The 26,620-nt window shown below is 36.7% G+C and overlaps 1 protein-coding gene across 2 annotated transcripts in view; it reads right to left on the reverse strand.

The window, feature by feature from the left end:
- KITLG (KIT ligand) overlaps positions 1–26,620 on the reverse strand; it is a 53,353-nt gene that overhangs the window by 23,943 nt on the left and 2,790 nt on the right. For both annotated transcript variants that reach the window (XM_066319255.1, XM_066319253.1), the window contains exon 2: positions 3,927–4,040. In XM_066319255.1, the coding sequence (XP_066175352.1) occupies positions 3,927–4,040 (114 nt within the window). The remainder of the gene's footprint in view (positions 1–3,926; positions 4,041–26,620) is intronic.

A 26,620-nucleotide genomic window follows, 5' to 3' on the forward strand; every position in this document is an offset into this window, starting at 1 on the left:
GGAGAAAAAGCCAAATGAGGGATATGGATTCATAATTGAAGAATCTTAGCATGAGATAGAAAGAGGACGGGAATCTGCCTGGAGTTCATCAAGTTCATCTTTCCTGCAGCCACAAACAGTGTAACGGATGCCATGGAAATAATGAGGAGAAGCTGAGGGCAAACTCAGCATGTGTTATGACAACACAGGCAGTGTTAATAGTACCTTTGAAGATAAACCCAAGAAGCTTGCCATTGATAGTGGAAAAAAAAGGAGGAACAGCTTGAAGGAAATAAGTAGAAGATAAAGGGTCAGAGCAGCATGTGAAGAGACAGAAAATCAAAACTACAGAAGCTGAAGCTAGAAAAAGATTTTTCAGACTGGATTTTTATCCAGCAAGAATATGGAAGAAGAATATACTTGTTTGTCCAGAGAACTACAAAAAAATTCTCCTATTATGAGAAGAAAAATAATGAAGATTTTAAAAGTGAACTTTGAAGGGTCTGTGAAGCATCAAGAGCCAAATGAGACACCTTTGTTGAAGACCTGAATGGCTGAGGAGAGATGGTCACGTAACTTTACGGTGAGGAGAAAATGGCCCAGGAAAGGCTAACATTCTGGGGAGATGAAAGAGATCATACTCTGAGGAGGATTCATGCCAAACTGAATCTAGGCTCTAGACTAAATATATCTCATAATTTGTTATGAGATAGGAGGAAGAGAGGCGAATATCCTAAGGCAAGTGATGGGATTTGTGCACTACTGCTGAACAGATAGTTTATTGCACACAGAGACAAGACTATACTCATGAATGTGGACAAAAAGGGTTAAAGAACATGAAAATCTGCCTGAGAATAAAGCATTTAAGAACAACTATTATATCACTATGTCCAAATGTGACAGAGTTTGTGGATAACATCATAATAACTATGAGCAATAACTGTACACATAACACTTCTGTGAAATCCTCCAGGCTACAATTTGTTCTCAGTGTGAAAGGGGAGGATATATATTAAAGACCCTATGTTCTACAGGCACAGAGTCTTTGGAATTAGTCCAATTCATAGTCTGAAACAATATCAGCAAAAAAATAAAACTTTTACTTAAAGGCCAATAGGATCTCCAGACAAAGAGAAAAGCTGTTGATGTTGTCTACCTGGATTTCAGTAAAGCCCTTGATACTGTTTTCCACTGCATTCTCCTGGTGAAGATGGCAGCTCATGCTTTGTATAAGTACACCCTTCATGGGTAATAATTGTCTGGATGGTCAGGCCCAGAGGCTGATGGTGAATGGTGCCAGAACCAGCTGGTGATTAGTGTTCCCCAGGGCTCACTACTTGGGTCAGCAGTATCAGTTTATTATCTTTATTGATGACCTAGATAAGGCGACCAAGAACACTCAGTCACTAAGGCGGGCAGTAGAGCTGATCTGCTGGAATGTAGGAAGGCTCTGCAGAGGGACCTGGACAGGCTGGATCAGTTGATTGGGACCAGTTGTCTGAGGTTCAGTAAAGCAAAGTGCCAGGTCCTGCACTTGTCACAATAACACTACCCTAGGGGAATGGTGGTTGCCTGGAGGAAAAGGACCTGAGGGTGCTGTTTGAGAGCTGGCTGAACATGATCCAACATGTGCCCAGGTGGCCAAGAGGGCCGCTGGTATCCTGGCCTGTATCAGCAATAGTGTGGCCAAACAGAACCAGGGAAGTGATTGTCTTCCAGTACCGGGCCCTTGTGAGGCCACAGCACAAGTCCTTTGTCCAGTTCTGGGCCCCTCACTACCAGAGGAACAACAGAGAAGGGCAGCAAAGCTGGGGAGGGGTCTAGGGACTAAGTCATATGAGGACTGGCTGAGGGATTGGGTTGAATTTTAGAGAGACACATCATCAGAATATCATTCCTTAAATCAATGGTCATATTGTGTTTCAATAAGCAGAGATGGTACAAAATTTTTACTTCAATTTGCAAGAGTTTTAGGGTCTTTGGCACCATATTTTTAAGTAATATCTTGTTGGAGTCTTTTTTATATGTACTAAGGTTATAGATCATAGAGCATAAAAAACCTGTACTTGCTACAAAGTAGTATGATCAGTCACTATTTTCTGTAGGCTTTTCCCTTCTCATGTTCACACTGTCAGCTAATGAAGTTTTGCTTTAAAAATACTTTAAACCTTATGTACTTTTTAAATTTTGTTCTCAATGTCTAGTTGCCATGTTGTAGAATTTCAAAAGAGAATGGTCAACTTGAAATATAGTCACATTAATTGAAACAAAGAGTTCTTACACTAAATTGAGGGTACTAAACTTATTTTCACCTTATCCTTTTAATTCTCAAGTGACTTTATTGAAATTATTTCTGCAAATATTAACAAAGACAAAACAGGGAGACAGGCTTTCCTCAGAACAACTCATGCAACTCAAAATAGAGAGAGAGAGTGTCTGGGGCTTTGGACTTTGTGCATCTCTCTGTTATTTCTCCAAGCCAAAGTATCTTTGAACTTGCTTGGTAACTTGACATCAATTTTGCATTTGTAGGGTGATCTGAAAGATATGGGTCTAAGTCGGGAGAATGACCATACAGCATCGTCATGGGAGGGGTGTCTGAAGAAGCTCAGCCCAATCCCACTCTACTCAAACTTGGCAGTAGAAGAACAGTGTAACCAGTGCACAGTGTGATTATTCAATCTGCTTGCACAGTTTTTGTAATCTGTATTTATACAATCTTGAAATTTAAACTAAAGAGAAAGTTAAAGCATTTGTTCTCAGGACACATAATTGACAAAAAAGTTATTACGATCCCTGCACTACACAATTTCACCAGCTCTCACAGGAATTCTGTTGTTCTTGCATGCTTTCAACAGGTTTACATCAAAGCTTAATACTCTTCCAAGTGATGAAATATTATCTGGAATAAATATGCCAATACTTCAAAATTCTGCCTAAAGGGACTAATTTGAAGTGCTAAACATTTAAGTAGTATTACAGAGCATCCCTAGAGATTTACACTATGTGCCAATGTATATAAAAAGGACCAAAGAAAACAAGTTAAGAACACTGCACAGGCAGCAAATGCTAGGGGCTCCAATTTAAGAGTTTGATAGTAATAACATTGATGTTGCAACTGTTTTCCCACAATGAAGCCACAATTTTCAGCTAGACTCAATATGCAGATGACTATATGCTTGTTCAGTGTTCAGTATATATTATTTCTTAAAAACTTTGGTGTTATATTCTGCTCTACTGCAAAATAGCATAATTATTAACTTCAATGGAGCTAAATACCAATTGAACTTTGCAAGCAGATGTAGTTTTTCAGGTTAATGCAATGGTCAATTAAGTAACAGTTAAAACTTCCTTAAATTAATTTAGTTTTTATTTGAAGCTGTGAGTCCTTCAGACTTAAATTTCTGGGCAGAGCAAGTAGAGAAATCTATAATGCGTGTAACCACTCACACCTGAAGACTGCAAGACCTGTTCAATTGTTATTGATTGCTACATTGATGTCTAATATCACACTATTTTTATATATGGCACTTGTCTTTCATATACCCAAGGTAAAGACTTCTGCTTCAATTCAGCTGTTTGCCACCAGTCTGCTCCATGTGAGTCAGTAACACAAAGACAATAAACTTTCATCTGCATGAGGAACAATCTGTTCTGAAGGAATGTTTGAGTAAATAAAGGTTTTTTATGATTTTTATTGAAGTTTGGATTCAGGAAACTACATATGAACATACACTCCATTTCAGTCAAGGTAATCTCTTCAATTAATGCTGGAACTACTCTCACTGCAAAAAAAGGTTTTGTTCAAGTGACAGATGTTGATGGATTTTCTTTTAAAATTCCCCTAGTTCTAATACAGAATTGCTAACTTTGCTTAGAAAAGTAAGCACCTTTAGACACTGACTATTTTTTAACATATAGAATAATATAAAATAAAAGGTACTTACCAATTTTGCAATGTCATTCACATCATCTGTGACTGGATTCCCGCAGGATCTCTGGGCTTTGACAAGAGGATTAAGCAGGAGTAGTTGAAGACAAAAGCAAGTGATAATCCAAGTCTGTTTAGTAAAAAAGAAAAAAGAAACAAGAAATCCCAAGTAAAGCAATTGCCAAATAAGAAGTAACAATAGATTGTAGTAATGTTTTTCATATGTGAAGTGTAGAGGCAACAGTACTCTTTATCCTCCTCTTGTACCATTACAGTATCATCTCCATGGCAAGAATTCACAAAAATGCACTTAATTAATCTTTCCTGGAAGCAAATATCTTCAGAGTATTAATGGAAAACCTAATATTGAGCCATCAGGTTACTTGCACAGGATCATGCTTAGCTGGGTCTTTGCAAAATTTAGATACACCAAAGAAGAGAAAGATACAAACTTTGCAATACTCCTTATCATCAAAATACAGTTGATTAATACTTGTCATTTACCTGACAGATCTGTGGCTCTAAAGTGATAAACGAAAAGGAACAAAATTACACTAGACTACATGAAGATAAAAGGAGAAAGTTCGTAGTCACAGCCATTTCATGTGAGTATTTAAACTGCAAGCAAACCCACAACTGGACTCTGCCCAGATACTGACATCTCAAACAGCAATACAGTACATCTTCTTCAAGTGACATGCTCTGGCCTCTCAGAAGTGCCAGCTTGGCTTTGGCACTGCATTCCCCTCCTAAATCCTATTGGAAACAGCAATGCAATGTACTGACACAGGCTTGTGAGACTCACACAGAAAAGCACCAGATAACTAGCTGTGATGCACCTGGGTGTCTCCTTGGCTACACTGCCTGAACTTCCTCGCCTTCTGTTGTTCCTTGTGCTTCACTGGTTTCCCACAGAGCCCTGTGCCAAGTTTAAACTGCAGATCTTTATTTCCAGAATGTTAAAGCATTTAAGTTATGGATAATCAAAAGTTGCCTCGGGTTGTGAAGCTCCTTGTGCCAGCTGACTGAAGCTGTCAGCAAAAGCCGATGATGGTGTGCATTTACAGCAAGTATGGAATTTGCCTGTGCAGGCTCCTCAACCTCCATAAGGGCAGGACTGAGATCAGAATTTTATTTTGCACAACTAAGATACAGCTCAGCTCCGTCTGTTCTGTGTGACAGGTAGAGAACTCCAGCCTCCACCCTTGCCTTCATATGCTCTCCAACCTTTCAATTTAAGACCAAAGCAAATGAAACAACAGCGACACAATCCTCTAGGAAAACAAGAGAAAAATCACAGATTAAAAAGACGAAGCATCATTATAGTAATCTAGATGGCCTAAGAAAGAATTATAATAAAGATTGCTCAGGAGCTTCATAAATTTGACAGAACAGTGCCAGGCACTTTACCTAAAAGAGCTGTTAAATGACAAGAGTAATCTCTTTCATGTGTCTTTTATCTCTTAAATCTTGTATCTATCCTACAAGTAAAACTGGTTTTTTGCTTTCTTAGAATATAGCTTCCTGACCCATTTAGGTAACACCAGTGTAGGCTGCTGGTAGAGAAGACAATCCAGCTTCCTCTCTGTACCTCTTGCACTGGCACTGATGGTTTAGTCAGTTGTACCAGGCAGACAACTTCCATTTTTTCTTCATGTAGTATTTTTCAGCTCTCTGATCCAAGCAACTGACACAGCTGAAATGCTGTCAAAGATGAGACAAGCCAGGACGGCTGATTTCATAGGAGCCTGCACTTGCCTTTCCCTAAACTGTACCCTCAGATGCCACAGAGAAAAAAATCAAAAGTAAGAGCAAAGTGCATTTGCAATATGCAACATGTCTTTTGATGATGTCTCTTGCTTCAACAAAACTAGCATTTAGAAATACTTTTATTTTAATATTTGAACAAATAATTACTGAACATAATTACCAATGTGAAAGACTGAGAATAATTAATAATTCATCTTACAAAGCCTCTGTATTTTAAGCTATACAAAGCTTTGCAGTTATATATATAAGAACAATTTGAGCTCTGGGAAAATGCAAAGATACTGCTAGTTTTAGAAAGGGCCTTTGAGAGTTCCTTGCAGTGTAATAGAGCTCAAAGCTGTTCAAGAACTGGTTTTAAGTGATCAAGAGATATGTCTCCCTTTCCTACATAAGCTTCAGAATCACAGAGGAAACAAAAGGTGACCTCAAGTTAAGAGGCTACCTCCTCATTCACAATGTTTGGAAATAAATTGCTGTAAAAAAGGCAGGAAGTTAATGACAACTAGCTCCAAAATGAAATAACTACACGTCTTTCAGGAATGAAAACTGAGTAGTTCACCCTTTGGAGTAAACCAGTGCTTGAGCAGCTACTCTGGCAGGGACTTTTCCCTGACGTGTTTGTTGGAGGTGGAGTTCACACCAGGAACTGACAATTCTTTTATTGGATTCCTCAGTATTGATTACTATGTAAAGAGGGAATTTGTTCACTGAACTGTGTCATGGTCATAGGATGATGTTCAACCTAACAGTCTAGTAATCAAAAAAGTAACAGAATTCTTTAACTTTTTAAATATTTTTTTCAGCAGATCAACTAAGTCGTATTAATAAGCACAGTAGCACACTCTAAATAAAACCAGAACTTTCATGCACTTTGTCAATTTTTATACTTCTGAATATAAAGACAGGTTATACATGAAGCTCAAAATCACTATGCTTTTTATAATTATATAAATAAATAAGAATACTTTTTCTCCTCTGTAAATAATGGGATTTAAAAGCATAGTAACTTTATAACCGCTATTAAAACCAAATGATTTGAAAATTCTAAGATTATTTGAGGTTTTTCTTGCTTATTCTCTCTGTGTCATCCAACAGGAACTGAAAATTTTCAAAATACTGCTAGTTTCAACATGTCTATTATACAAAATCTTTTAATTATTTGCACTTACAAAATATTTATATTACGCATGCCTTCAGGCACATTATATGTAAGGACTGTACACATCAAAGAGTTGAGCTATTTTTGTGTTATTTACTAATGACCAAACCTGCTGTTTGAGCAAAACTTGATTAGACTGAATTAAATCAAGGACAGAACAAAAGGGAGCCTTAAACAATAGCTTTATGAATAGAGATGCCCATTTTATACTTTACTAAGCATAAATAAAAGTTACCTACACAGTACTCATAAAAGATTTCCATATTTAATTACCCCTAAGTTACATGGGATTTTTCAAAGCTGTCCTCAGAATTTAATCACACATCATCTACTAGCACTATATTGAAGATATATAGCAGACAGGCAGACCTGTATACCAAAGCGCCTCTTCCTATTTTTGGCTCAAAAACAATTCAATTGTCTTTGGATTCTGAAATCTCATAACTAATGAATATTTAAATTTGTGCAAGAGGGAAAACTAATTATGAGACTCAAAAGGATAATCAAAACTAAAGATTTCAAGTATATACGTTTGTTTATTCTGCAAATGATTTGCACTATTTCTTGTAAACCACAATCTAGAATTTCAGTAAACAGCATTTTAGAAGATTAGCTAGTGATCCAATGTGTTGAAGACCACCCTTTCAGGTGTAAATCAACATCCTTTTCTTTTATGTTCTTCATTTACAATCTGAAGTGTTGACAAAGGCTGCTGAGTGAGTGGTTTAGCATCTCTTTCAGCGTTGCTACAAAAGACAATCATGTTAATGTTCAGCTAATTCCTTAAGTGGAAAGCAGCAAGGGGAATACCACGTTGTTAAATAAACCAAACTTTGGAAAGTCTGGACATTTCCAAATATCTAGTTTGTCCTGATGACACTTATGACACTTCTAATCACAAGCAAGGAGAAGTCATTAAAAAAAGGCAAATAACAAACCACAAAAAAAAAAAAAAAAAAAAAAAAAAAAAAAAAAAAATCAAGCACAGGGAGAGGTAGTAACTACACAGATAAGTGGGTTTTCCATTTTAAAACATCTTGTTTTCAAATCATATTAGCCATGGAAGTTTTCAGCCCAGTTTCCTGAGCAAACCATCTGATTAACCACAACCAAGCCACAGCTGAAGTAGGTTAGCTGACAATGTGGAAGAATATTCACTCTGGGCCAGACTTCCCAAATTTATTTTTTTCTGGCCTCAGACAATGTTTACATGCTGCTTTGCTGAGACACAGCTTGTGAACTTCTGCTATAGACAATACTAGTTGGTCAGTCATGGACAGCTAACTTAATGTTCATACTTATGCCTCAAAAAGCCTTTTGTAGGAAGATTTGGATAAAATGTTAATAGCAAGAAAATATTTCTTGTCTTTTTCTTTTTTTTTTTTTTTAACCACAAAGCATCCAGATGCATAGAAGCACAGTAATTCTTTCTTATGTCTATTTAGTTATTTTGCTGTGATAGAGATTAAATAATTAAAGTCATGGAATAACTGTCTTAAACCAATTAAGAAATTAACTGCCAGCATAGAAAAATCTTTAAATGAAAGAAGAGCATTTACACAGCATGCGATCCAATTACCATTTTTCATGGTATTCAGTGACACCTTCCAACCTGCAAATGGCAGAGCTAACTTTAATAGCCCACATGTTCATGCCTAAATACTGCTTAAGTGCCAAATATTGATCAAGCCTCCAAAAAAGTGAGTTAAGTGTGGAAAAAGAAGTCACCTACTCATCACCACCTAGTTCTGGAAACAATTAAGTACTTGGCAAGCACATTTGGAACTGGCAGTGTCCTCTGCACACTCTCCAGTACCCAGAAAATTACTTCAGAGTAGCTGAAGGTAGCACTGCATTACTCTGAATAATGCATAGTCTAGTGTACACCCCCTGTCCATGAAAACTGGCACTAGTCTAGCCCAATACAGCAGGCTATCAACTAGAGTGCTCTCTAAGTGACAGACTTGGGTTACATCTCCTGGAACCAAGGTAATTCCAACACACCGGAGTTGAGCTGTGATCCTCTGATATGTCGACCTGGTAATTATCGTGGAATCATAGAATCATTTAGGTTGGAAAAGACCTCTAAGATCATCAAGTCCAACCATAAACCCAGCACTGCCAAATTCACCAGAAGTCCATGCCCCTAAGTGCCACATGCACAGACCACCACTGGAGCTGATTTCCTGTCTGTTATGGCTTCCTGGCTAAAAGGGGCAAGCGAGGGGTACATCGGTACTCCTGACCCTTATTTTTCACAGCATTTATGCATTTTACATCATCAAGCCAACATGTAAAAAAATAGACATGTTCCCTGAACAGGCATCAGAATGTCTATGTGTATCCTTATCTCACACATGCTCTTCCATCTGGGAACCCTAACTTCTGCAAAGCTCCCCAGACAACATGTGAGGTTTTTTTGAACGACCTTTTGGCAGTCCAACGAACAAAATGCTCGGTGAGTCACTCCGCAGGAGTGAGACACCTAAGAATCTCTGGATCACACCCTCCATGCTTTGTTATAATTACAAAATCCAGATACAAATTTTTTTAGTGACTGATACCACTATTCAGTTTTTTAAACAATGATGTGTATTAAGGAGTATGATGATAAAAGTAAGCAACAGAAAGTATCAGAGTAATTTTTCTGTGTTTTGATTTAAACACAGACTACAGAAATACTAGTCACTCTTTTTCAGAGTAAGTTTTAGAATGTTTTGGACACAAAATATTTGAACACATATTTGGTTATTTACAAAAACAGTATATTTTCTACTCAGTTCTGCATATAATATCTAAAATACATAATATGAGGATACTTCAAGGGGCTAAGGGGAAGGAAATTAATAAGTTTGTGCTACAAATATAAGCAGGGAGAGGTACCATTGCTACCTACATTCAAATGAGTTCAACAAGCAACCTGCTTTCACAGCTGTTCAGTCTTTTTGTGATGATACTGTATTTGCCCTTCCCCTTCTGTGACTTTCTCAACCCTAGAACTTCTTCCCCACACCTTTGCTGTCACTTGTGTATCCACAGGGGACTCCTAGAATGACAAGAATGGGAGTTTTCATCTAACTGTTCATTTGGTGGCAGAACGTTAAAGTGGCACTTGCTAGACTCCACCAGCCATGTGCAAAAGCAAAGCCAATTGCTGTATTCAGATTCTTATGGGCCAGTTCCCTTCTAAGGTACACTCTTAATGAACTGGCAATAATTCTATTCAGGTCAATGGATAAAAGGTAGTCTCAAGTCTGTTAAGTGCTAATGCAGAACTACTTTTTCTCCAGTATTTTTCATTTTCAGCTGGAAGGAGAAACCATTCTCTAGTTCTGCCAAGTTATGCACATCCAGTTCCTGAATCAGACAAATTTAAGATATGTAGTCTTAACAGTGCTGAGAAAATGACGAGTCACACCATCCTTTCCCACCATCCAGACCTTGGGAAAACCGGGAAGCTGCTTAAGACTATATGCCAGCTTCATTTCATATGACCTCAGGCAAGTGCTATTATTCTGTACCCCTCCAGCTCTTCTTGACAGATGCAGCTGGCTGCTCCAGCAAATGTGCTACTGTTGCACTTGGTAAGGAGCACCCAAGTTCCTGCTGAGTTTGGTTTGTGTGTTTCAGCTGAACCCAAGATGAATGTGATAAGCAAGAAATGTAAATTGATACAGTTTGCCCTGCAAATCAATGGAATTCAGGTATTTTGCAATTGCATTCAGTAAATTTCAAAAAAAGTCTTTTTAATGTGTAAATTAACATACTTATTTTAAATCTCTGTAAAGATGTGATTGCAGAATATTTGGCTGTTCTAAAAATATAAGCTCTGGTTCTTTAAAAATGTTATCTGATCCATTATGAATTTTGTCCATTCTTTAATCTCACTTGACAATCAGGGATTCAGGCAGTTTCCATGCATCCTGTCCTGGATGCAAACTTGTCCTGGATGACTGCCAGTTTGTTTAGTTCCCAGGTACTGGGAAGTGAAGTTACCAAGAGACAGGTAATTATACACAAATGTTGCCTCTGGAACTTATGTTAAAAGCTCCTGAATAAATATTTACTGATAACAATCCATCAGGTGGCATTCTAGTTCTGTAAAAGAGCCAAGAGACTTAAAGGACAAAAGTGCTTCAGCTTTGGATAAAAATTTTAAAACTTCTATATTTTGAAAGAAATCTTCCTATTAAATCCAAATCAGAGATTAGGAGCATGTCCAGATGTCCTGCACTTAGCAGTCTTTCTAGGACGTGTACTGGCAAGAGAGATTTTCTTTTCCACTTCTTGTAAAATTTGATAGCAAACATCCAGGATCGATACTGAAATTTTTCATCTTTCTATCTATAGAGTGATAATGACCAATATTTTCTTGTTCTGTAACAAAGGCACAGAATCCAAATACATGTGCAATCAAAACAGAAGACCAGATTTCAGTTGACTCAACAAAACCTCCCACAAACTTTAAAGAGGAAGTTGCCTTTTTTTTCCCCTGCTGGGAACTTATGGAAGAGTTTTCTAGCATAGATCCAAAAGCATTTTTAAGTAATTTAAAGGAGAAGACAACATAACATACAAGATTATCTTTGCAGGGAGGACAAGCTCCTCACACTGTATGGAGGTGGATGATGTGATTTCCTCAGGGAATGAAAAGACATTCTCTTAGACAAAATACTTAATTAAAGATTTTTTATAAGGATCTGTTTCAGAGGTCTTGCTTGTTTGCCAAGTTCATGCAAAAAAATGTCCACTATATTGAATATTCTTTTGAATTTTAATGAAAAAATACACCAAGCAATCTTCTTTAATCTTGGGCTTTCAAGCACCAGTAAAGGAAAAGAAATAAGACTTGTTACAGAAGTTCTGTACTGGATCCTTAATTCTAACCATCTGCTACAAATTATACGGTGTTTGGGTTGGAAGAACTATTACTATGGCAAAATAAATTAAAATAAATTAAATCATCTAGAAAAGTGAAAACAACAGTGATTTTGATACTTGGCATACACTAGAAGCCATGCACATGATGAAAATGTCCTCCCTTGTATATCATTCTTAGTATGAAACAAAACTTGTTTAAGTGGATTCTTACTCTTTCATTCACAGAAACTGCTAGAAAATAAACTGCAATATAAATCTGAAGAGTTTTCAGTTCATGTTCAAACCTGTGGAAAGCAAACATCAGGGAAAAAAAATTCTTACACAAAATGAAAAGGAGTTTAGGTGCTTTTTTTTTTTAAATTTTATTTTCAATCCTTCTATACTTTTTTCTATAAGTGGGGAATAATTTTTGAAATATAACTCACAGAATTGCCAACTTAATTTTAAGCCAAAGACATATTCTCAGAAATACACTGTTTGGTTTCTGGACTCTGAATTTTTTTGATAACATCCCTCATAGACACTGTATCTTTATAGGGATATAAATCCAGAACTAACTTATCTGACTTGTTTGATATGAGACCTCGTTACAAAAGGGTAATTGCTGAATACAGACTGAAACCAGATGCCAGTAGAGTCGAGACTGTGTTTCATGCACCTACCTTAACTGTGTTACATTTTTAGAATTACAAGGTTACCTTTGACTAAAGAACACTCTTTGAAGCTGTTGGATATGCCAACACCAGTATGAGCTTTGACAGTGCTGATGGATGACATTTTTTCACATCACTACATATGCTAAGACTTTCCATTTCCTGACTTTTTATGGTTGCTCTCGACATTAGTGATCTACAAGAACACTCAGGATAACGTGAGGAAATAGAGTTTGCATTAATGATACGTTTTTTGTCGTGGGATGCAGCCCTAGAAGCTTTTCTCACTCCCTCTCTCATTGTGAAGGTCTCATGACCAACACCAGGCAAATGTGGTCCTCTGCAATCCATCCAGAATGTCTTTGGCATCATCTGCTACTAAAGGAAAATGACATCAGTAACCTGAATTCCAACATACCGGGATAGGTTTAGCCAGTCCTCCTTGACAAACATTCAGAAGATTGGCATTCTTGGAGTATAAATCTCTTCAGTAACTTTATCTACTCCATGCCATGGCAGGTATCAGTTTTCAAAGTTACTGTGGGCTTCAGGTAACTCCTGGGACAGGTAGGCTCCAGATAACATATTTTTGTATCCCACTCCTTTGGTAAGAGCGCTTATATTTTTAATAGGAATAGATAAAATCAAATAGAAAGAGTGGATTAAAATAGGATTGGAGGGAATAATCACAGAATCATTCAGGTTGGAAAATACTGTAAAATGAGCATTGCCACCACTAAACTATTTCTTTAAGCATCACATCTATACATCTTTAAAATACCTCCAGCTTTGATAACTCCTCCCTTGACAGCCTGTGCCAGTGCTTGGCCACCATTTTGGTGAAGAAAATTTTGCTAATGTCCAATCTAAACTCTCCATGGCACAAACTTAAGGCCACTTCCTCTTGTTCTATTGCTCATTACTTGGGAGAAGAGATCAGTTCTCACCTGGCCATAAACTCCTTTCACGTGACTGTAGAGAATGTATCACTCTTCTGAGCTTCCTTTTCTCCAGGCTAAACAAATCCCCAGATCCCTTAGCTTAAGACTTAAGTTTCTCTTAAGACTTGTTCTCCAGACCCTTCACCAGCTCTGCTGCCCTTCTGTAGTGAGGTGTTTAGAACTAAACAGGATCTGAAGTGAATCTTGGGAAATCATCCCAGATCTTCACTGTTCTGATGGTTAAAAGCCTGGTACTGTCCAGTGCAAGTGGCAGTAGTTTATATCAAAGTATTCTCATGGCAATGCTGCTTCTTGGCTTGTGTACTTATACCCCCATCTTTCTGGTGTGTTGTCTTCATGTACTTATGAAAATCAACCCTACTATTTTAGCCTTTACTATGCATAATTAAAAAGTCCATTTGACTTTCATTGCTTCATGACAAAAAAGCAACATAAACTCCCCCCAAATCTCGTGGAAATAAAACAAAATTTTCTCTCTTACCTCTTCTCAGTTTACAAATTTTATTTCTCTGCTTTCTACAGTATCTTAGTTTCACAGACTCTCCTCTCTAAAAAGTGTAAATAAAGGATTGTCCTAACTCTTACTAAGTATTGTTACAACTGTCACAATGGGTGTAGTCTCCAACCAGGTGTTTGCTTCTGAAGTGAAGGCAAGCAAAACAACACTAAGTCATGCAACCTTTAAATGGAATCCCTCCTCATTAGTCAGAGCAGTTTCTCCCATTGATAAGTAACTATTGACATAAAAAGTATTCCAAATTTACTTTTCACAAAAGCTGGCTTCTTTGGATATATTCCAGAGAGCAGCACCTGCATCAACTTAAAAGGGTTTGAAACAGGAAATAAAATGTTTTCACTTTGATCCCCTATAAACCCCAGCTGAGAACTTTTCAAATTATGGTGTAACATACATATTGGTGAGGAAAGTGATTTTGTATTTTGAAGAGTGTTGTGGTTTAACCCCAGATGGCAACTAAGCACCACACAGCTGCTCATTCACTCTTCCTCCACAGTGGGAACTGGGAGAGAATCAGAACAGTAAAAGTGAGAAAACCCATAGGTGGAAATCAAGACAATTTAAGGGGACATAAAAAGAAGAAAATAATAAGGGTAACAATAGTAACAAAATAATTAGAATATAAAAACCTAGTAATGCACATTGCAATTGCTCACCACCTACTGACCATCCAGTTCCCAAGCAGCAGTGGCCCTCAGCCAGTTTCCCCTCAGTTCATATGGTGAGCATGCACATGCTATGGACTATCCCTCTGGCTGGTTTCAGTCACCTGTCCTGGCCATGTTCCCTCTCAGATTCTTGTGCCCCTGCAGCCCTCTCACTGGCAGGGCATGAGAAGCTGAGAAGTCCTTGACTTAGGCAAGCTCTACTTAGCAACAACTAAAAACATTAGCATGTAATCAACATTATTCTTATTCTAAATCCAAAACACAATGCTATACCAGCTATTAGGAAGAAAATTAACTCTATCCCTCCTCAAACCAAGACAAAGAGATTTAAAAAAATAAAACAACAAACTAACCCAATAGTTAGCCAGGCCTGTGGTGAAAGTTATTAACACCAACTACAACACTGTTGAAAGAAGGTCATTCTGCTCTACAGCTGCATTAGATCTTTTGTGAAATAAATAAGAGATATTTTAGGTTTCCTTCTATTATCAGTAGTGACATCTAAAATTTTAAACATAAGTAATAAAAACTGTTATTCATTCTTTCAGAATTCAAAAGATACTTTTATAAGCATTATTCTAAACCTAAATTATTACCTTGGGGCATGTATCAAGGATTAAAAGTATTTTGAACAGACCGATTTCCTATAGCATGAGGGAGTGCCATTACACAACTCATCTGCAGAAATGGGGCAAGGTTATGGCCCTCCATAGTGAAGCCTGTGTTTCTGCTCCTTTTCACTATTTTTAATAGCAAATTTTACTATATCCCACATAATATCTATTAATGATGTGCCATTCATGGTTTAGAAACATGACTTTGCAGACTGAATGCTATGTTTTAAAAGCACCTTGTACACTGTGCCACTAGAGAATGAATGAGGAAAATTCAACAAAATAGTGCCTTTTTTGCTAGAAACAGTTTGAGATTTAAATAAAATACATAATCCTTTCCATATCGTGGTCTGTCTGTTTCAAACAAACATGTTAGGCAATGAAGTCAGCTTCTGGCGCCATAAACAGCCCCTGTAGACATTTAACAATTATCTATTGTCAATTTTTACAAAAATTGCCAAAGGTTATGGTAAGACACTTTGTCAGGGGAAAAGACTGAAAGCACCTACAGGCAAGCTGCTTAATAGCCAGCATACTAAAAATACCCAAAAAAGTGAAAGATGAAACTTGCATCTCCTGTCCTTAGTGTTTAGGTTTTCATCTTCCTTCATCAAGAGCTACAAGAAAATCCCTGAGGACTTTCAACATGTTGAACATCTTTGTCACAACAAAAGTTCTGTTCTTTGTACAGAGCATTTCTTGGTACAGTAGCTACCTGACCATTAGCCAGCATAATGTCTGTCAAGGTATTTCACTGGGAAATGCGTAAATTTAAATCTTTTCTTTCAAAACCTTGGAGCCCGTGATTCCATATTCGTCAAACACCAAACAAAGTTTCAATGAGCTGATCACAAAAACACTGCTAGGCTTCCACCTCCCCTAAACTATACATTTCTGAAGTTTCACTAGATCTTGAATATGTACTTCTTATCAATTTACTTGAGAAGTTGAGCTGCATATACTAATAGTGCTCCAAGAAATGTTAATGAGAATCATGCAAGTTTATCTCAGCTGTTTACAAATAACACAGAGGAAGGCAAAATCAGGTTTAAAACACTTTCAACCATGAAAAAAGCCCCACAAGTGCCATAACTTTTTCCAGATCCTGATTTCAACTCAGTTGTCTCAAGTCAGACATTTTATTTCCTACATAATTTGAATTGCATGTCTTCGTAGGAACAAAGACATATACATATACATATACAAAACCAAAGTGAACAATTTAGCTTTAAGGCAATGATCTGTAAAAGGATGCATTACATTTATACTGTTATTAGAATATAAGTACATGAAGAATGGATCTATATTTTTTGTGAAAAGAATATTTATCCAAAGCAATAGACAAAAGAATGAGACTATTCTCAAATGCCTTGAAGCTTGTGAGACTGCAGATAAATCAGGTAAGAGCCACATCAAATTAGAAACTAATCTTCAAAACATTTAAGTATGCTTGCAAGACAACGTAAGCACTGGGCAGCCAATAAGCCATTTACCTCAGCATGCTGGAATTACAAACATATTATGCCTTGTCTTCAAGTAATTACATTAGTATATTAGTAAGGAAAAAATCAACTATATTTTTTCAGGTTTTTGATTTAAATCAAAAGCATTTTCGTATGCCAAATATACTTTAGTTGTTGTTATTATTCCAACTGCAAATTTTTACAGTAGAAAACAAGCATCAATTCCTTTTTCAAGATGTAATAAAATGCATCATGTCATTGTTAATTTTAAAAATTCTCTCTGAAATTATTTCCTGAGATGCATGTTGTTTTTGGGGGTTTTTTTAAGAAAGCAAATTGTCAGAATGGCCATTTTCAAGGTTTTAACCCATGTGTAAGGTTTTTCCAAGAAAATGTAAGTTTAAGATGGCAAAAATAGGATGGGACTGATTAAAATGCTTCCTTTAACACAAAAATCCAGCAACTGCATTATTGCATGCAAAACTCAAGCATATTTTTAATTCCTATGCACATCTACAAGCAAATACCCTTTTAAGTGCTTTTTCCTGCTAACAGTGAAGTGCTGCACAGGAGTATCTTTCAGGAATGTTGCACTGAAACTCCAGTGGTTTTCAATGCCTAGAGCTGCACAACAACTTTACATAAAATTTTGAGTTCTCACATTGATAGTCACGTGCTACAAGAATGATCTTTCAGTATAAACATCTCAGCTGTCGTTACTTTCACATGTAATTGAAGTTCAGCTACAATGTATCTTAAAGTGTTTTCCTTTCCTCTAAGCTAAAGGCTGAATTGTTACAGATGGTAATTTTGGCAGATGGTTGTATATGAAACTGAGTTTATAATTAGGCCAAATCTGACTTGTACAATTAAGGCAATGAAGATTTGGAAAATAAGAAGTGTCAGATCAGTAGATGTTTGGTCTGGTGCCCACTGAAAACTGAAGAAACTTGATCATTCAGATTCACAGAATATATTGCCTACATAAAAATTTCTTCTGAATTGCATCAATTAGATGATAAGAAACATTTCATGCACACATAAACTAAAATAACCATGGTGTTTTACCTACTTAAGGGTATAATCCCTTTTTCTTCAGTCGAGGCTAATGAGATGGTCTGAAGCCATCTAACAGCTCCCTGCTGCTGAGAGAGGGCTCCTTCTCTGCAGCTTCCCTCCCTCTGACATTCACCCGACCCCTAAGCAAGCCAGTAAATTCAAAGACAGTGACTAGCCAATTCAGCTCAGAGACAAAAAGTAATCCCTCAGGAATGAGTGGAGGAGGAAATGAGATGTGCAAAGATGAGAAGACTAGGACTACCCCTTTCTGGATGTGACCTCGTGGGCTCACTCTTAATATACATCAAGCCGCACTATATTATATCTAGTGTCAAAAACCTTTCCAGACTGGTAAATTTGTGTTAAGGCAGCATTGCCTGTTTTAGCCTCTTCTGTCAAATACTTACTTATTCTTGTACCAAGAAAGGATTAGTAATGTCCAGCAATCATTCTCTCTACTACTTCCTGCATATCATTCAGTAGTTTCTTGTGATCAACTTTCAAGAGAGACTTCTCTTCATATGCAAATTGCTCCCTTATAATACTTTTGCCAATTTTAAGATGCCTATTTCTGTTATGCTCTTTTTTTCAATGGGAAAACTAGAACATTTTTCAGGACGGCTAATAACCATTATCATAAAAGCAGTCCCTTCTCAAATTTCTCTTTCTGCTTCCACTGCATCCTGATATGCTGTCAAAATTTTTCTAATATGGGCACAATATAGGGATTTTTAATTTATTTTCCTGGTGAAGCATTGCTACAAGAACATAAATAAGAGCCTGTAAGTAGCTTTTAGAAGTAACTGAAACTGCCATTATTAATTCAGTTACAATTAGTTCAAAACATTCCTTCCAAAATACATCCCCCTTGCTCTTCAACACAACACACTCCACTTGCCATCATGCCATCTGTTCTCCCATCTCCTCTAAACCTTTACAAAGTTCCTCAGAATCTCTTTTAGTTTCAATTAACCTGAGTAATTTATGTAGCTTGCACATGTTGTTATTAATCTGTGAACCCTATTACCAGATTGAACTATATGAGGTTACTGACAATTAGAGAACATTACCTTTAAGGTTTTTGCCATGTTACAAATTAATGACTTGTTCCTACACTTTTCTTTCTGTCCTAAATATTTTTTTTCCTTAAACTGTTATGATAAGAGAGATACACTATGGGGCTACTTCGGTTTTTTATTAGCTATTTTTATTTTTAAGGATTTAAATGAGTAGTTTCCATTCTTTCTCCTTATTCATGCATTTTGAAACAAATATATTTAGTGCATTGAATGCACTTCTTTTACAGGAACTGGGCTTTTCTATTCCTTTCATTGAACTTTATTAATACAGAGTTCCCATCTGCCTTCTACCAAGTAAATAAAATACAGCAAGGTCTGCTAGCAATGCAACAATAGAAGCAAGCTGGTAAGAAAAATTCTTTTCAACTCTGGAAATATTCATTAATTCTAAAGACAAGAATTAAGAGTTTATATGTTAAGAGATGCTATATATTTAAGGAAATGAAAAAAACCACCATGTTCTCCTATTTCTATGAAGTTATAATCACCTTGTCTCTACTACAAAATTAACCCGACTTACAATTTATATCCTGCACTTTACATCTGTTCACACAAACTGTATTTTTAATATCCTGATGGTTTGTGGATGGGTTTAGAGGGTATTTGGTGGAGGTTTTTTTGTTTGTTTGTTTGTTTGTTTGCTTTTGGTTTTAATTGGGATTTGAATAGACTAACAACTACAACTTCCATCAAAGTGTTTCTGGTACTCCAGCATTTCCCCACAATCCTCTAGGAAGAGCAGGCACTTTACTATGATATATACCGATGTGCAAGCACTCTCAGCTTAAGAGACACAGGATAAATCCCAGCAAATTTCATCATCAGAGAATTGTGACCACAGAATTAATATGAAGGCCATTCATATGATATCTCAATGTTTTTGTTTGAGTTATGCAAACTAGAGAGAACTGTAAATATCTAGACTTAAACACTTCTGGCTTTCCTTAAAAAACACAGAAATTATGGGGTAAACATTACAAAAAGAAGTTAAGTCATTCAGCTTACAGTTTGGTATGACTATGGAAATGCACACATAACTGCTTATAAAAAAATCTGAGAAAAAAAGCTCCCTAAGTCTGTACAATTTTGAAGAAATATAAATGCCTGTTAGATACAGATGCCTATAAAACATAACTCTTACACCAGTAGCACATTATGAATTTTGTTAAATAACTGATATGAAATATTAGGTATTCTCACAGCATCTGCAACAATACAACAGAATACAACACTTTGACAAAACAGCTATTTTACCTTACTTTTACTGATAACTTTCACAGGGGTTGCTCATCAAAAATGGAATTGTAAATTGCCTGCAGTGTGACACAGAGCTTTACATTTGGTCAAAATATCCATGTGAATTGGAAAGAATGGCAACTGTCAGTAGTGAAATTATTCTGGTACATGTTCAACAGCATCCTTGTTACAGATGTGCTGATAGAAAAACTCATACAAATATTGACACAATATAATATGATTTCTTGGATTTTTTTTACACCTAGTTCTCAAATACTTCCTAGGATTATTCTTATTAAAGCAGAGACATTAATTTGCATGGCTGAGTATGAAATTTCTTTGGCTTCCATAATTAATCTCACAGAAAGTATAACCCGTTGTTGAGAAAATTAGGGCAAATCTCCTCATATCATAGACTTTTTAATGTCTACACTCTAAAATTCCAGTAAGACTGGTTATGCATTTTCATAATTGATACAATTTTTTAGCTAGTTTACTTGAGTGACACATCAATTTTTACAGGAAAAAAATCTTCCCACTTTTACAGGACTTGTGCCATTTACTTTGAAATAAGTAATGGAATATGCATGTTATGAAGATGACTCCAGCACACTGAATAAAGCCAAAAAGAACATAATTGTTCTTTTTGGATAAATAGCACTCTGAACAGGTACTATTTCAACAATACTGTACTATTTCAACAGTAACTGAAATAATGTTCTTGGATGAAATGGACATGTTTCAATAGAAATAAACCAGATTTTAGTAGGCTAAAAGCAGATTAACTTCACATATGTCTCAGGCCATTTGCAAATGTCAACAACATTCTGTTACAGTGGGAAATGACCAAGAGTACTGTAGAGAATTTGACCATTACTGGAAAATGTTTAGCTGATCCCTAAAACCTGCATGTAAGATTTTTATTTTAATGTACTGGAGAATGAGAAGATAGAAATGAGAAGAGAAGATAGAAATTCACCTCAATTGTGCAAAGAACTTATTAGATCAGACTTTTTTAAAAGTAAAATGAAAGCACCAAGTCAGGTATTTCTCACTTGGTTAGGTAAAAAAGCTGGGAGGTACAGTGGAAAGCAATAAAAGGATTTCCTTTGGTCTCAATAAGTATCTGACCATTAAAATTTAAAAAAAAAAAAAAAAAAAAAAAAAGGCGCAAGAATTTTCTTAATATATTAAGAAAATTACTTACTTTAGAGCGAAAAAAGGCATTGTCATCTCTAGAAATGGCAGACCAGTATTTCAGAGGGCTCTTCCTAACTGTAATAATAGATTGCAAATGTTGTAAAACAAAAAACCCAACATATTTCATGGAACAATGGATACATTCTAATCCTGTCCAAAGAGACTTTGTTTCTACAAAGATGATGCAAAATACAGTGGCAACAGGTTATTCAGAGGACTAATATTGGAAGTGGGCCCCAAAAGGTAATGAGAAATAAAAATGCCATAAAAAATGTCGAGAACATACGCTGGAGATGAAGCTTAAGCTGTACAGGAGCAAACAAGATGCTGACAGACACATATTCAGTAACGTGGGTCCTAGAAGTGCAGAAGTTCTATTGCCAGAGGTGAGAACACTGACTAAAACACAGCAGAAGAAACTTGCAGTCATTTTCAGATGTGGCCTTGAGTTATGATGATAGGAAAGAAAAATCCAGAAGAAAATGGATGGAGTATTATGAACACCATCTGACTTGAGATTGGAGTCAATTTTTAAAAATAACAAGATTTTCACTGATTTTAGTAGCCTGAAGCACTGCCTAGTATTACACTATTAATGGAACAAACACTGAAGAAATATATCTAAACAGTTTGGAACAGACTACAATTATGGCCAGAATTATTAGAGAGTGCATGGCAAATCTAAGGCACATTCTTAGCCAGGGATTATAATACAGAAGATCAAAGCACCTTCAGTGACAGTATGTAAGTTTATGGTTTATAAGACAAGTTTGCATTTCCTAGAAAATAAAGCACTACCCATCAGAATCATTTAAACTGGCATCAAATACAGCACTGGTAGTTTTGACTGTTAGAACAGAAATGCAATCCACACATTGCTGAACCACAGTACCTTGAAAAAGACACCAATTATGATACTGGAGATACATTTTTTCCCCTCCTTTTTAAAATAACCACCAAAAAGCTCTGTTTATTCAGGTACATGTTTTTTAATCCAAACGAAAGAGGGTGCCAAGCAGTGTTATACAAGCTTCATAAATTCATTTGGCTGACTAATGTTCCTATTCCTGCCTGCTTCAAAGTAGTAAAAGAAAAACAAATCTCAGGAAGAACTGACATTAAGATCTGTATCAGTTTAGAGACATAATGCATAATGTTGTCTGCTTGTTATTTAATGAAAAAGACAAATTTTGCTGAGTTCACTTAATAATGAGCAAATGGAGGGTGGAAATTAGAGGGTTGGAACTTAGAATTTTTTTACAACAGACTATTAGCATGTTTGAATTTCAACCTCCCTAAATTTCTAAGCACTTCTTTTCATTTAGTGAATTATTTTGCATATATACAGCATATTATTAATTTAAATGTATCATGCCTGACTCCTTAGTGTCTTACTTCAGTTAGACCACAAAAGCCAGCACCTTGATATCATACTCCCACTTCACACAATTATGAGGTCCCCATAAAGAGACAGGAATTATTTTGGACCAACATGAAATGGAGAAAGAAACTTTTCTACACACTTTAAACCCTTCACATTTACAAGCACTTACAACATTAAACATGATATATTATTTTATATCAGTATTATATACTAATATAATATTTAATTTCTTTTAAATGAAATTTTTATATCAGTGTATTACACCATATTTTCAGAATGTGCTATATACACATCATGAAGCTTATTCTTTTGTCCTGGAACAACTCTTACAAAAGCAGTTGCTCTATGGTTTGCACTGAGTTAATTTTGTGTTTTAAACAGATAGATTGCCAGGACATGCACAACTTAGTTTTACAGTCTGACTTATACTGCCAGAATAACTTTTTTCCAAAAGTAATTAGGGGTCATGTGTTACCAAACAGACGAAAGAATCCATCCAGCAAGGATGTATCATGCTGCAAACATAAAAGGAAGACATACCTTGGTCTGCTGCTAGGAAGCAAGCACAAGCTAATAAGAAAGTTACAAACCAGTGTAATTCATTTAGGAGGAAAGACCTGGAAGGTTATCAGTACAAGTCATCCTGACTACATCAACTACAGAGATTCCAGCAAGAGTAAATGCAGAATCTAGGTCCACAATAAATACGCTGCATACACTTAATATATCTCTAAAGCTGTATTTAGGATGCTTCTGAAAACTTCTCAAGATATACCTAAAGAAGAGATGACAGAGCTAATTGGACTAAATTTATCCTTGGCCTCAACTGTCAGTGAACTGATGTCCCTGGAGCTGATGGCAGCAGAACAAATGAAAGGCAGGCCTGCTAAATAAGACACTGGATAAAGGTTTATTGTCACTAAGACAGTTAAGGTGATTGAAGCTAGGTTCAGTCACATGGGATTGGCCAAACTACAGGAACAGATATGACAGACAGACTGGTATTTTCAGACTATAACTTGAAAATGCTTAAAACTTTCTGAATGGAAGTTCAGAGGGTGGAATGATTCACAATCTGTGAATTAGGACTTGTGGTCTGAAATAGTCTCCCCCGCATTCTTAGCTCACGTGTAAGCCACCCTCCACATTGAACAAATAAACCTTCAACAGAACAGCTTCAACAAGATAAACTAGATAGTCAGAACCTTCCCAGAGACTAAGGATGCTACCCAAGAAAATATGTGAATGTGTCTCTCTATGGTGCATATGTTCACGTAAATTTTTCTAGATTAGCTTTTCAGTCTGGATTGAATCAAGGTTGTTTGCAAACCGAAGGTTGATGCTGTAGACCATACATGCATCCTTTTGTGACAGCCCAGACTAAATCTGCAGACTTTGCAGAGCATCAGTCTAAGCTGAAGAGTGTAGCCCACTGCCTGGCCCAGCTCCAAGGCTGCCAGGACACAACATCACTCCCTGATTTCCCAGCTCTGCTGCCCAAAACCAGTGAGAAGCCAGTGAAGGTAGAAGAGGACTGAGATACCCAAGTGGACTCCTAGAAATTCTTCACTGGAACACTAACAAATCCATGTGAATGACTGTTGTAGAGGTGCCAAATCACAAGTGGGAGAATGGGTGGCTCTTGTGGCTTGGGCCAAATATGATCTTGAGGGTCCTGAACTTGCACTTCTCCATTGTGTTGGTTTTGCAGCAGAAGTGAAGAAAAATAACCAAATACTGCAGCCTCTGAATGCTTACAAGTGTTCTTTAGCATCAGTGAAAGTTTAGGGCTGGTAGGTAAGTGAAAGGTGACCTTTCAGAAGACCTGCTTGAGAGATCCTTCCAGGACCAGTGACCACTGTGAAGCAGCAGTCAGCTAACGGCCCTGCAAAAGAGGAGCCTGCACCCAGTCCCCCTGCCTGCACCACATGGTCTCACTCTTAACTGTAGCTTCAAGTGGTGATGAAATAGCTCGAAGCTAAGGATTGACCTCCCCACTTTGAGTGCAAGGTGAAAATAGCATCAGGTCTAAGATATCACGGCAGATATTGCCTGAAGAATATAGTTCATATACCATATCCCTTATGGTTCTTACTGCTTTACAGCTCTACTGTGGAGCACACCGTTTTGCAAAGTCAGGTCTGCTCTACACAGCACCAATAATGGCAAAATACATATAGAGCAGAAAATTCCTAATGAGATTAAAAATCATTACTGTATCCATCTACCTTGTATAATTTAAACATGATTTAAACAGAAACAGCAACCAATCATTCACCCAGTGGTTATTAGATAAGTGTAGGAAATTAGATGACAATTATTTCCTACTATTTCATACTAATATGATCCAAAGTGTTCATTAATCTGGACTCCTAAACAGGCTTTTATTCAGACATACAGTAGAATTAATGCCTTCATTATCATACTATCAATGATCCCTGATATTAAACATGCTACCAGCTTAAATAAAATAAAATACTTAACACCATTTTTGTTTTCTCATGTTTTCATTCACATACTAATACATGTCTAATACTATTTACATTTGTCAATAAGTAAAACCATCCAGCAAAGAAATCTATATTTCATATGTGCCCTGAAGCCAGTTATTTCAGCATGCATAATATTTACAAAAATTCAGTTTTGCAGGTTTACATATGACTGGGTAGGCAATACAAACAAAGGCCAAAAAACAAAATTAAGGAGAAGTGCTACCCCTTGCCACTCACCTTACATTCATCCATCTCCTTTTCCCATAAACATATGGAGAAAAACACAACCAACAGAGAACAAGTGGTTTATAGTGTGTTTAAAAGGCTGACTAATCTCAGGTTTGGCACACCAAAGACCATGGCGAGAACAAGCACTTTCATTTTCATGTCAGCTCCCACAACACTCAAATGGAATTGTGTAGGGAGCTTTTTCCTTCCTTTGCTTCTAATAAATGGGTGTTGTGTTTACATACTGCATACTGAGCATTGCCCATCTGAAGCCAAGGGCTGTATCTTGCCAACTCTTAACTTTCATACAATATGGTGATTACATGAGCCAGCATGCCATTAAATCACATAACAAAACTTGGAGAATGGCACTGCCAGCTTGCAGAACTGTACCTGAAGGACTGACATGCAGTGCATAAAGGGAAAAACTAGATTTCAGTGCAATGGCAGAACTGGGTCAGGAGAAGACTGGGTTACTGGCTTCACTTTAAAAGACAAAGCCAAGTGCCAAATAGTTCACAGAGATAAAAACTTGCATGCAAATAATAAAAACAGGTGAAGAAAATAAATAAATAAAAAGATCACTAAAAATGCCTTACAAAATGCTCCTCCACCCCTGAGTCTTTCAGGTCATCTGCTGTTTATTCTCCACACAACTCTTCATTCCAGGATGTTTTTTCCAGCTGCAGTACTTGCAAACTGGCTTCCCTTAAGCAGTGTCAAAACCAGGGGAACAGAGGACACCTTAGTCCATTGCTTAACATGAATAACACAGCATCTTTCTGGCTCCAGCAAATTCTCTTTTTCTATTTAATGAGCAGCAGATCTATACCTGCCATGAGCTGCAAATGTCTTCCAGTGCCTAGTGTCCATTTTTTTGCAGAATGAGCAAGAAAGATTCATGATCACAAGTTACTATTTCCCCTAAAAGCAAGCTCACACCAAGATATCAGGTATCTGATTTGCATTTCTGATTTAGCCTGTTGATATAAGACTAGAAGTGCCAATTTGAGTAATAGTTCCTTTTCCAGGTACTGCTCCACAATAATTCCTACAGAGGCTAGTGACACAAACATACAGATCAGACAAGCTAAGATGGTCATTTAACTGCCAACAGTAATGTACATGTTCAGAGGTAGGAAGCAGTGCTGAAATCTAACACTTCTAATATGGTGGTTTCTAAGAGGATGTGCATCTAACCCATCAAAGGACATCAAGTGCCTGAACTATGTATCTGTGATACTTTATCAGCCTTCAGAGCTACCCCACAGGTGACCCTTCTTTGCAACACATTTCTTAGTAACTTAATCCTATTTAGATTGTCTTCAAATCACACAAAGAACAA

The sequence above is a fragment of the Sylvia atricapilla genome, chromosome 5 (genome assembly GCF_009819655.1).
Source record: "Sylvia atricapilla isolate bSylAtr1 chromosome 5, bSylAtr1.pri, whole genome shotgun sequence".
NCBI lineage: Eukaryota > Metazoa > Chordata > Aves > Passeriformes > Sylviidae > Sylvia > Sylvia atricapilla.